The sequence below is a fragment of the Pristiophorus japonicus genome, chromosome 8, assembly GCF_044704955.1.
Source record: "Pristiophorus japonicus isolate sPriJap1 chromosome 8, sPriJap1.hap1, whole genome shotgun sequence".
In the NCBI taxonomy this organism is placed as follows: Eukaryota; Metazoa; Chordata; class Chondrichthyes; family Pristiophoridae; genus Pristiophorus; species Pristiophorus japonicus.
Window position 1 is genome coordinate 91,911,586 of NC_091984.1, and position 13,105 is coordinate 91,924,690.

Consider the following 13,105-nt stretch of genomic DNA (forward strand, 5'->3'; position numbering starts at 1 on the left):
CTGCTGCCTGCCCCACTGTATTTCATCCAAGTGACCATGCTTCATGTGTGAGCTCAGACAATATCAGCAGACTATTTCATCATGGCAATGATCACTGATAACTGACCTCAACTGATGTGGGTGTGTGATTGGGTATCTGTGTGTGCACACTACTTTATAGCAATCAGAAGTGGAAGTCCAGATTTTTTTTTTGTTTCCCTAGTCAAGGAATCACCAAGGTTAGTTGCAGTGCTCGTACTACTGCCCTAAACATCTAACTCAGTACAGACCAGGATCAAACCTGGGACCTTGTCTCTATGGCATGGTACCACACTACAGAATGCATTTACCTACTAATCCATCGTGATGTGTGATTTTTTTTTTACTTTGTTCTGCAAGGAGCATTTTTTCTTGTATTAAGACAGTTGCTGTTCTTGTTATTCATTAACATCTATTTAGAGGCTGATGCAAGTAGCTATCAAAGTTTCACAGGTGAACCCGACCGAGGCTGGGATGAAAAGACTATGGGGGAGAAATTGGGTGCATTTGCGCCTCCCATTCACGCCCTCGGGGCACAAATGACTGCGACCGGGCGCAGCGCCGCTAACAACTCCGCTAAATTCGTCGGGAGCTTAGCGACAGCGCTATGTCATTGCGCACCGATCTCCTGCGCCCGGAGATTGTGACATCATCGCCGTTTTAGTACCGCGGGCTCTAAATTGGGATTCATCCCCTGAAGCTGCGCCGGGCAATAACAGCGACAGCTTCAGGGGGCGCGTACCGGGCGGCCGGCTGCTATCGGGGCGAAATTTAAAGGGGAGGTGGCCAGCTGCTGCTGAATAAAATCTGCCATTTTGCTTTCCGCTTTGTTCGCGGGGTCTGTGTCGCAATCACTCAGCCTGGCACTCTGCTTGAGTCAGGGCTGATCACGAGGCACCCCGCTCCCTGGTGTTCCAGATAAGTGGGCTCTTTCCCTTTAATTCAGGGAAAAGCCCCTTGTACGCGGCAGCACTATGCGGCCCAGTGCATAGCGCTGCTGAGCAGTGCGCCCCGCTCCTGCCCCAGGAAGGAAGTGGAGCGCTTGGTTTAGCGCTCTACTTCCTTCTGGCGACGGTAACCCGAATTTAGCGAGCAGGGTGAAACATCTGTGCCTGGCACAAAATGTCCCGCCTCCCGGATGTTACCGCCCCCAAATGGGGCAATACCCAATTTCTAGGCCTATATAACTGGTTTACAAACATCAGATTAACCCTTGCTTTCACTACTGGCTATTGAGAAAGAATCTACAATGTCTGCAGGCACAAGGGAATTTTAGAAATCATCCCATTTAAAATGTAGGAGTTGCTGTTTACTTTAGGACATTTTAGACGTGCATTTTGAAATATTTTACTTTAGGGTACCTTTTATCTTAAGCTTTAGATATACCATTTTGTGCAGTTAGATCATGACGCACTTGTTATCTTTTCCAGACATATTACACAACAGTTGATTTTCTGTTTACATCTCTCTTAAATACAATAAAAGCTGTTCTGTGTAAATTCATGTGTTGCAAGACACGTTTGTGTCTTTGGAGCAGGAGCTGTAGCACTGACTGCCTATCAGTAATGTTAAAAACTACTCCATGTGGTTCCAGGGGTGCTCACAGCCATCCATTACCTTACCCATTCTTCATATGCGAGTCTATACAGTAAGTGCCTTTAAGCTTTTCATCTGTGAATGTAATCACAGCCAAATCTGATCCTATTCTCACTTAATGTCCAGACATCTATGTTCCAGCAAGCAGCACTGAATACTGAGTAGAATTAGGAATCTGGCTGATTTTTCACCACCTGAGTTGAGGGGCATTGAGGCCAATTGGAACACCTTTGGCCGGAATGAGGTACTGCAACACAGACCAAGAATGAAACCCAGGACTTTCCTCGTCTACATGGAAAAGTTTCATACCGGGCGTTGCACTTAGAACAGAGCCATTATGAGAATCCAAAGGAGAATATATAGCCAGCTTCATTGTTGAGCTTTACAAAGATCAATCAAGATGTCAATCTTTGCAAAGTATAACAACATCAAAACCATTCCATGTTAAACTTACTTCCTTTGGGCTCAATTTTCCCCAATTATCTGCGTCGTTTTTTGCCATGCGCCTTTTTTTTGGAGTAAATTAAAATCTCCAAAGTTTCTGCGCCAGCATAATTCAGTTAGATACGATTTTTTTAGGTTAGGATTTTTTTGCGTCATAGGGGGTGTAACCTGATGTCTGCGGCAGTTTTTCACATTTATGCAAGTTTGGCCAACTTACATTTTTCCTAGGACGGCGTATGTGACCACTCCCAAAAAGCCTTCAGGGCACTTAAGAAAAAGCAGCGCACATTACAAAATCGGCGCAGAAAAACGTCATTGTTTTTTGGCAAAGTTTTGGAGGAAGTCAAAAAGGAAAAGAATATGCATCATGAAGCTTAATTTTTTTCAAAGTCAAAATGGAGAAAATGGAAGTCTAATGCAATTCTTTAATTTTTGATTTTTTTCAAAGTACCACGCCACCTCCGAACGCCTCCTCACCGGGCTCAAGGGTCGGAGCATCGGCCGGCAGAATCGCTCCCTCGCCTGGACATGGGCTCGGGGCTCGGCTTCAAAAGAAACCCGGGGGCGGTAGAGTGGAGTGGAAGCCGAACTAAAGGCATGAGAAGCCTTAGGCTATACAGCAGCTTCAAAAGAAGCCCGGTGGGGGGGGGGGGGGGGGCGGCGGGTGCTGGTGGAAGCCGAGCCCCTGTATCCGGGCGAGGGAGTGATTCTGCCGGCGGATGCTCCGATTCTCGAGCCCGGTGAGGAGACATTCGGTGGTGGCGTGGTATTTTGAAAAATATTAAAAATTAAACTATTGCATTACATTTTGTTTCTTCATTGAATGCCTAGCTTCCCGTTCTAAGTAAGCCAGTTGCGCATGCGCAGACCAGGGTATGGTTCATACTCGGGCGTCCACCTTGTGGAGAGAGAGGAAAGAAGGTGTGAATGCTTTGTCCTGCTGTTTTGAGCTTCTTGCTCGGCTACAATTTAATTATGGGGGCAATATTGACAATGTCATACCTCTTGCAAGCCTTCTGCATGATGGTGCTGTGGAGGAGAAGATTGATTAGACAGCATCACCTGAGGAACCTCAGAGCACGTAGGATGATGGGCAGGAGGCTTTACCCACATCGGGGCAGGAGGCCTTACCCACATCGAGACAGGCATTCATACCTGCACCTGAGTGATGCAGACTGTGTGAGAAGGCTGCGTTTCGCAAAGAAGTAACTGAGATCTGTGAGTTAGTAAAAGCTGACCTGCACCCTAGAAGCGTCAGGAGGACTGCTTTGTCAGCTTAAGTGAAGGTTACAGCTGCACTTTCATTTTATGCGTCTGGATCATTCCAGGCCACAACTGGGGATTTGTGCACCATTTCTCAACATGCAACACATATCTGTATTCAGCAGGTGACTGCTGCACTATATGCCCGGAGGAATGATGACATAAAGTTCCCCATGACCGCCCAGGCAATGCATGACGGGGCTATGGGCTTCTCCAGGATTGCTGGCTTCCCCAAGGTACAGAGCTGCATTGATTGTACCCACATCGCCTTGTGAGCACCTTTTGGACCATTCCGAGATGTACAGGAACAGAAAAGGCTTCCATTCCGTGAAGGTGCAGCTCGTCTGTGACTACATGCATTGCATCATGTCAGTTGATGCAAGATACCCTGGGAGCACCCATGATGCGTTCATCCTACGTAAAAGCGCTACATGTTTCAGCGGACAAAGGGTAAGGCCTCGCTGCTGGCTCATGATGCCCCTATGTGTAACCTGGACAGAAGCTGACCGGGAATAAAACATGTCTCACATTGCGACGTGCAGCATAATAGAGAGGGACATTGGCATCTTGAAGCGACTTTTCGATGCCTGGACCATTCCAGAGACTACTTGCAATACTCCCCTGAGATTGTCGGTCAACCTAGCCATCATGAGGCAGCAGCAGCTGGTAATAGAAGACCCACCTGAGGTGAGAGTGGCTGATGATGAGGAGCAAGGTGACGAGGATGAGGAAGCCATGCAACTACCTGAACTCGGAGTACGACGACGGAGGAGGGCGGGCTGTCGTGCCCCTTTAACGATTGCTCGAGCCTTGTGCCAGCAGCTCATCCGTGAACGCTTTGCTGCCTGAAGGCTCAGTGGCAGCTATTCCACATGGACCATGGTTACTGTTTGGACCTGTTCCGTAATGTTGTGTTGTGTTAATGGAACAAATAATGGAAATTATTCAGTTATAATTTAAAATATATTTTATTCAAAAGTTTAACACTTGTTTGTACTTAACTTTAATTAAAATATTCTTACCAAACTATTAAGATCACTTACAAACTTTTAAACTTGTAAATTTACATCATTTACAAAAAACTTTTAATTTGAGAACAGTTACAACAGTAACAACAATAATAATGACGACAATAACAACAGCAGCAAACAAAGGCTGCACCTATCTCTCCTCCACCTTATTCTAAGATCGCCCACTGCATGTGGTCTTGGTGACTCCACCCCTGCCCGCAGGCGGTGGTGCAGCATTTCTTAGGTTGGTACCAAGCTTATTCTTGCAAGCATCTCGGGTAATGCGCACTTCTGGATGGGGGGCGTGGGCAGGTGGTAATGTGGAATGCCTGGCTTGGGCCTCTTCAGACGTTGGTCTGGAGATTGGAGTGGGAGTGGCACTTGATTCTGTCAATGGCCGTGGGGTCTGGGCGTGTTACCTTATTGCAGCAGCTACCTCCAACATTCCCTCCTTCATGTGCCCCAACAGCGTCTCAACTATCTCCGACATTCCCTCACTCATTCCCTCCCGACAGTGTATCAGCTGCCTACGACATTCCCCCCTTAATGTGCCCGGACAGTGTTCCCATTTCTCGTGAGAGTGTTGTTATTTCTCCCGACAGTCCCGATACCTCATCACCCACCCCACTGATGGTGTCCAGGAGTGATCGTGTAAGGTCAATGCTCTCCCCAATCATTGCCATCATCTGAACCACATCTGTTAGATCCTGCACCTCAGGAGAGCGCTGTCGAGCTCTCCTTCCCCTCCTCACCCTGAGTGTGGCTCGCAGCATCCCACTGGGACCCGCAGCCTCGGGCTGAGAAACCATGAAATGTCCCAACACTCGTACCACTCAGGAAAGGGGCTGGCACCTCACTGGGTGGTACCAGCACCACCTCCAGAGTGAGTACAACAGTGGGGGCTTCATCCTCCCCCTGTCCCTCCCCCTCACTTCCATGCTCTTGGTCGGGAAGGTCGGATTGGAAGATGTTCTCCTCTTCAGGCTCGTCCGCGTCTAAATAATCTTCTGCATCGGCTTCAGCCTCAAGTTCAGCAAAATATAACAGAACAGACAAATGGTTAGCAGCAGAGGAGGGGGCAGGGTGGTATGAGTAGACTCACACAGTGCAGGCAGCAGGCTGATTTGAAGGACCATGATGAATGATAGCACATTGCATCAACCGAAGCGTAGCTGACGGAGTCATCCACATGAACGGAAGCATGGCTAGTCCGCGCAGTACTTAACATTTAGCAAAGCCAGACTGTGGAATTTGTAGGACTTACTCTCTCCCTTTAGTGTGGGCCCAGCTTGTGCAGTAATGGTTGCTTTTCTCCAGGCAGGACCCATCAAAGCAAGACCCTCTATTCCAAGGGTGTCAGTGGGTGCAAATCTGCTGGGCCTCCTCCTGTTCGAGTTCTCTCTTTTGTTGTGTGCTACCTTCCTCTGCAAAGATGAAAATATAACTTTTTAGAGGGGGTGCCTTTCTGCTGGGTGGGGCATACAGATGGTCACATTTCCAATTGCAATTCCGGTGAATAAGTGAAAATATTACTTACACTAACTACTTGACCAAAGTCCTGCCACTTCTTTTTGCACTGACCTCTGGACCTCGGGTTGGTCACCATTGCACAGTAATCTTGTGTAAGTTGGTTCCAGAGTTTCGTTTCTTTTGGTGAATCTTTTATTTGACCTCTGCTGGTGTCCAGCTCGTGCCATCTGGCCTCAATTACAGTAACCAGTGCCTCCACTTCCTCTTGTAAGAAATTCTTGATCCTTGAGCCGCGTTGCAATTTGCAGCTCCAATTTTTTTTCCACTGAGAATTAAAGTTCTCACACAGCACTCAAAAGTTCTCACACACAACTGGGTCTTTAAAAATGGCTGAATGCAGACCAGGAGATGTACTGGCCATGCGTACCCATAGCTTTCACGTAAAAATGTATTTTTTTCCGTGCTTGCACAGAAGGAAGGGCATCCTTTTTTCGGCGCAGACATTAGGCTCTACCCCCCCGAAGCTCAAGGACGGGCTGCATGACGCCAATTTCAGATATTAGAATGGGGAAACTTTCAAGGTATTTTCTTGGCATAGTTGGACCTCAGAAAAAAGGGCCTCACCCTTGAAATACGCCAAAAAAACGGCATTGGGGAAAATTGAGCCCTTTGTCACCAGTTTTGAATCATGATTTTTTAAATCAATATTAGCAAATTCCTAAATCAACAAGCATCATTTTATAATGACAACATTGTATATCAACATTTATTGTCACACATAGTTGCAGGCCTCCTGCCAATATGTGGTGCTGTGGCGGCCAAGTCACCTTTGTTGGATAAATCCTTTACCCTTTAAACAAATTTGAAAAGCTAGAGATAGTAATATGTCTGATAATTAATTTCATCTTTTATTGATAAAATATTAACCTTAAACACCCATACAGAGCAGTGCACATCAGCCCTATGTCTAATACTTAGGTGCATGAATTTAATGAGGAAGCGTGAAGATGGCTTCTCCAAGCCTGTTCACGCGACGAGGTCTTGAAAGTAGCAGGTCTCTTTCTAACTAAGTAAAAACACGATCGCTTCTTTATACCACTTTCTTTCCATTCTGCTTTCTACTGGATGCAACACTATCTGATGTTTTATGCCCACCCAGTTGCTTGAACAGATTGCCGAACAGAGATGACGGCCTCATGTTTTTTCACACCATACTATTACTGTTCCTATCATTGCTTTCCTCGAGTCATAGCTTTTTGTAAACAACCTTTGATGCATGCTCGATAGCAACATATTGCCTTTTTATATTGCCGCAATCTCTTTCTCTTGTATTTACCCCTGCTGTGATGAAAAACCTGTATTTCAAAAGCCTATGCGTTTCAATCTTATTATTTTTTTAAATTCAACATCATCCACCTAGCTTATTTATTTATATGTGCCTATCGTTAGAGTACAATGTCCTTGGTCCTGAAATTAATCCTTCTCCAATATTATCGGCATCATTGAGCAGAAAGACAAGCTTTTCAACAACATGATTTAAATCAATTCTGTTCATATTACTGTTCTGTCTTAGTTGGAAATAAAAGCAATGTTATAGCATCGATATTCTTACAGCCTTCATTTTGTGTTTCTGGGTTAGTTTATTTTGCGGTTTTTGGAGTGTTTTCAGTCCAACTTTTCTCTTTTTTTGATGGCCCCTAGAACTGCAAATACCCACCCAACCTGTTTACCATTGGGTTCCAAACCTCGGACGACAGCCTACCTGCTCTCCATCGTCCTGCGTGGTCTTGTCTCAACCCGAGCGGTCAGGCTTACTTGCCCAACCCATCTGCAGTAACTGGTTTTGTAATGGAACTGTCTCCCAGTCCTTTGTTTCATTCCCTTTTGAGTGGTTGGGGCTCATTCTCCCTCATATGATAAACTTTGGCCCTCCCTTAACCTGACATCTTGATATCTGACCTTATTGACCATTACCCTTACTCCTATATTTATCTGAATCCCTCCTTCCCAAACGGAGCTTCCCTCTAGCACCAAAACTTTGACCAGCTGAATACTTCAAAAGCACGGAGTGATTGTGCTATACAAATGTATATAATTTCCTCTTTTAAGTGTTTTAACAAACTAAGGTCTCTTTGTTTATCTCAGTAGTTTTAAATAGGCGTTTAATTTTATTTTTAACCTGCCTGTCATGTCGCTGTGGGTGATGAAATGGAATCTACATAGGAGGAACGGGACTGTGTACATAGTCAGAGGCAGCAAATCAGCCTATCCTGCAACAGCAAGCGAGATTTAGTAAGCATCCTGCCGATGATGCACATTAACCTCACTTTCTCTGTCACAATTTTTCAGTCACATTTTATACTTTCAGTATTTGCTGTCAAATCTGACACTCAGAGCATGTGCAAAATGCACACTTTTGCAGGATGGATCAGTAGCATTTAGTCAGCCACAATGCTGGAATGCCTCTTTTCAACTTCCAGCAATATTTACTTGCTTGCTTTCAAAATTAATTTTAAAAATTCAAAACTTTGATTCAGATAAAGTTTATATTGAGTGATTTTAGCATGGAGAAGCTGCATTTATATATTTGTGTATGTGTATGAATGAGAGAAAAGATACAAAATGACAAACTGCTCATTACACACCTGTTGTAGCTTAGCTCTTGATTATGTTCAAAGTCCACATTCCACATAGCCCCAGTTCTGCCAAACCTTAGGTTTCCCCCCCACAGTGATGCCCAATCAAAGAACCCTCCCTACATGCTGCTAAATCTAGCAACCCCATCACTGTGCTGCCAAACTCCAGGACTACCAGTTGTACCAACACTGCTTATTGCAACAGTCTTGGTAGCAACCCTCAACAAAAAAGTTACTTAGATACTGATCTAGATGAACAAAATGTAAATTCAATCAAATGTGCCAAGATCTGATTTTATGGAATTGTGTTCAAATTTTATCTCCAAAATGTTAGATGTATTTTGAAAGTATCTATTTTGAATTATTTTGATGGAATAAAGCAAAATATTTTGCTTTTAATTTTGTTTAATATCACAGCACTAGCTCAGATGTTTCACCTTTCCATACCCCACAATCCCTTCTTCAGAATCTCATCTATATGCCTCTTGAATGAATTTCTGCAGTCCACTTAATTCACCCTGATAACTTTTACACAGCTTTATCATGCTTTCCATAAGTTTCACCTGACTTCCATTCTTCTTCCAACTAGAACATATTGTCAAAATATGTTCTAGTTGGAAGAAGAATAACTGCACAAAATAAAAGTTCACGGGGTTGGGGGTAATATATTAGCATGGATAGAGAATTGGCTGGCTAACTAACAGAAAACAGAGGGTCGGGATAAATGGTTCATTCTCTGGTTGGCAATCAGTAACTAGTGGGGTGCCTCGGATCAGTGCTGGGACCCCAACTATTTACAATCTATATAAACTACTTGGAAGAAGGGACTAAGTGTAACGTAGCCAAGTTTGCTGACGATACAAAGATGGGAGGAAAAGCAATGTGTGAGGAGGACACAAAAAATCTGCAAAAGGACATAAACAGGCTAAGTGAGTGGGCAAAAATTTGGCAGATGGAGTATAATGTTGGAAAGTGTGAGGTCATGCACTTTGGCAGAAAAAAATCAAGGAGCAAGTTATTATTTAAATGGAGAGAGATTGCAAATGCCGCAGTACAACGGGAGCTGGGGGTACTTGTGCATGAAACACAAAAGGATAGTATGCAGGTACAGCAAGTGATCAGGAAGGCCAATGGAATCTTGGCCTTTATTGCAAAGGGGATGGAGTATAAAAGCAAGGAAGTCGTGTTACAGCTGCGCAGGGTATTGATGAGGCCACACCTGGAATAGTGCGTGCAGTTTTGGTTTCCATATTTACGAAAGGATATGCTTGCTTTGGAGGCAGTCCAGAGAAGGTTCACTAGGTTGATTCTGGGGATGAGAGGGTTGATTTATGAGGAAAGGTTGAGTAGGTTGGGCCTCTACTCATTGGAATTCAGAAGAATGAGAGGTGATCTTATCAAAACATTTAAGGTTATGAGGGGGCTTGACAAGGTGGATGCAGAGAGGATGTTTCCACTGATGGGGGAGACTAGAACTAGAAGGCATGATCTTAGAATAAGAGGCCACCCATTTAGAACTGAGATGAGGAGAAATTTCTTCTCTTAGAGGGTTGTGAATCTGTGGAATTAGCTGCCTTAGAGAGCTGTGGAAGCTGGGACATTAAATAAATTTAAGACAGAAATAGACAGTTTCTTAAATGATAAGGAAATTAAGGGGTTATGGGGAGCGGGCGGGGAAGTGGAGCTGAATCCATGATCAGATCAGCCATGATCTTATTAAATGGCGGAGTAGGCTCGAGCGGCCGTACGGCCTTCTCCTGCTCCTATTTCTTATGTTCTTATAATGAAGACTTGTGCAGATCAACTTTAGTTAGTCCCTTTCGTAATCTTGAAAACATTAAAGAGCTGACTTCAAAGTGTACAAGCACAACTTTCTGAATGTTTCCTCTTAAATCCTGAAATGTGGAATAATCTTTACTCATTTCTGGATTCTCTCAAAGGCAATAATATTCATCCTGTGATTAGGTGACATACCTCTTACCTGGCTGTCCCTTAAGTCAGTCAGTAGATCAGGAGAGGCATCTTGGGGGTTATAGTGGATAAAACTATCAACTCCCTCTTTGGTTTCTTGTTCCAGTCCTAGACATTTTACCACATTGAACTGGATCTGACACCTAATAGCTAGTTATCGAAAAGATTCAGAGATTTCTGTATACTTTCTTTTTCATTAATCATAGTTAGTTACGGCTATACGAAAACGTCACTGTATTCTATTTTTACACAAGACTTCACAGCTCATTAACTCTTGTTTAATTCCATAGGAATTTACTCTATGTGTATCCTCAGAGCCTCAATTTTGCAAATCGTCAAGGATCTGCTAGAAACATTACTGTAAAAGTCCAGTTTATGTCTGGGGAAGATCAGAACAATGCAATGCAGGTATAACAAATGGTCTCAAACTTCTGGATCCTTTTTTTTTAATTGTGAAGTTTTAAGGTCTTTGTGCAGTACACTAGCAAACTTAAAAAGTGTAGGAGAGACAATAAAGTAAATCATGTGGTAGTGATTAGGAGATGCCAAGCTTTGGTGGTGTTGGAGGAAGGGAAACTGAGGAAATTTAAAACTTTCCGTTTTGGGGTAATGTAAAATAATTGAGTTACATATAAATGTTACCATCAACAGGGTACTTGATAATATAATGGGTTGGCAGACTACCCTTTCACCTCAGGAACTCAGATTTGAATCCAACCCAAACTGAAATGGTGAATGTCTCCTCTCCCTGCTTTCTTTGAGAGCTCTGAAGTTATTTTCTGTCGTCTCAATGAAGTTCCTAGTGGGTAAGGGTCACACACTAAATTGTCAATCTGATTCAGGGAGGCCGCAAGGATAGCTGTTGTGGGAAATGTAAGCATTGCACACATGTTAGTCTCTTCCTCACCATCATCAAAGGAAGATAAACTGATACTCTCTGCTTCACTGCCTCCCATTTACTACAAGCAGCTCCTAGTACCGGTGAAGTTACCTCAGAGAGGAGTTAGGAGAAATAAAGTGTGATCTCTCAGAGCACATCCTGGATTGCATTAGCAATAGACAGGTTTTCAAAGATTTATGGGCTTCACAAATGGCAAGCCATTCTCATCCCTTGGGATTCTGTGCACCATCAATTACCAATCATTCTGTGAAACTAACAGCTATGAGATGCCTTAGAATGGGGTGACCCTCCTTCCACGATTAAAATCGCTACATAAGGAAGATCATTGATGCAACTTGGCATTCTGTCAGTCCATGATGCAAATTTTGGCCAAGACACTGAGAAAACTCCCCAACTGTTCTGTGGATAGTGCCATAAGATCTTTTATGGCCACCTGAGAGGGCAGACGGGGCCTCGGTTTAACGTCTCAACCCAAAAGCAGCACCTCCAACAGTGCAGCACTCTCTGGGCACTGCACTGAAGTGTCTCTCTAGATAACATGCTTGTCTCTGGAGTGGGGCTTGATCCCACGACCTTCTGACTCAGAGGCAAGAGGCTACCACTGAGCCAAGGCTAACAATTAAATAATAAATCTTCATCAAACTTTTTTCAAACAACCAATTTTATTTTCAGGTCATCTTTGGAAAGTCAAGTTGTGCAGAGCTTATAAAAGAATCATATACTGCAGTAGTATACCACAACAGGTAAGAAAATGTCAGGAAATGTTTTTGTCTTACTTGCACTGAAGATTACAATGTACTAGGGCACAATGCCAGCATTATAGCAATGTATATTGAAAAGTATTTCAATTTAGAATTACATAGATAGGTGGTGGAAATTGAAGATAGAAATTAGGCATTAATTTACAATAATTAAAAATGTAGCAAAAGGAATGGGTTCATTAACTAAAATTAGCTTTTTCCCTGGACCACAGATTTTCTCCTCACCTTCTCCTATCCACACACACCAAATTCAGTGTCACTTGTGAGGTGGGGGTAGTGTGGGGTGGGGGTAGAGGGGGGTGGGGTGGGGGTAAGTAGGGGTGGGGTGAGGGTAGAGGGGGGTGGAGTGGGGGTGGGGTGGGGGGTGGGGTGCGAGTAGTGGGGGGTGGGGTGGGGGGTGGGGTGCGAGTAGTGGGGGGTGGGGTGGGGGGTGGGGTGCGAGTAGTGGGGGGTGGGGTGGGGGGTGGGGTGCGAGTAGTGGGGGGTGGGGGTGGGTGGGGTGGGGGGTGGGGTGCGAGTAGTGGGGGTGGGGGTAAGTGGGGTGGGGGGTGGGGTGCGAGTAGTGGGGGGTGGGGGGGTGGGGTGCGAGTAGTGGGGGGTGGGGTGGGGTTGGGGGGGAGGAGGGGGTAGAGAGGGGGTGGGTGGGGGAGGAGGAATGTGGGGAGGAGGAGGGTGAGGGGGAGGAGGAGGAGGAGGAGGGTGGGAGGAGGAGGAGGAGGGTGGGAGGAGGAGGAGGAGGGTGGAGGAGGAGGAGGAGGAAGAGAGTGGGGAGGAGGAGGAGGAGAGTGGGGAGGAGGAGGAGGAGAGTGGGGAGGAGGAGGAGGAGAGTGGGGAGGAGGAGGAGGAGAGTGGGGAGGGGTAGGAGGAGGAGGAGAGTGGGGAGGGGGAGAGTGGGGAGGGTGGGGAGGAGGAGGGGGAGAGTGGGGAGGGTGGGGAGGAGGAGGAGGAGAGTGGGGAGGAGCAGGAGGAGGAGGAGAGTGGGGAGGAGGAAGTGGGGAGGAGGAGGAGGAGGAGGAGGAGGAGGAGAGTGCGGAG

General features: G+C 45.3%; 1 protein-coding gene across 8 annotated transcripts in view; it reads left to right on the plus strand.

Annotated features, from left to right (window-relative positions):
- dock7 (dedicator of cytokinesis 7) overlaps positions 1–13,105 on the plus strand; it is a 193,195-nt gene that overhangs the window by 78,032 nt on the left and 102,058 nt on the right. For all 8 annotated transcript variants that reach the window (XM_070887063.1, XM_070887064.1, XM_070887066.1 and 5 more), the window contains exons 15-16: positions 10,699–10,816; positions 11,982–12,052. In XM_070887063.1, the coding sequence (XP_070743164.1) occupies positions 10,699–10,816; positions 11,982–12,052 (189 nt within the window). The remainder of the gene's footprint in view (positions 1–10,698; positions 10,817–11,981; positions 12,053–13,105) is intronic.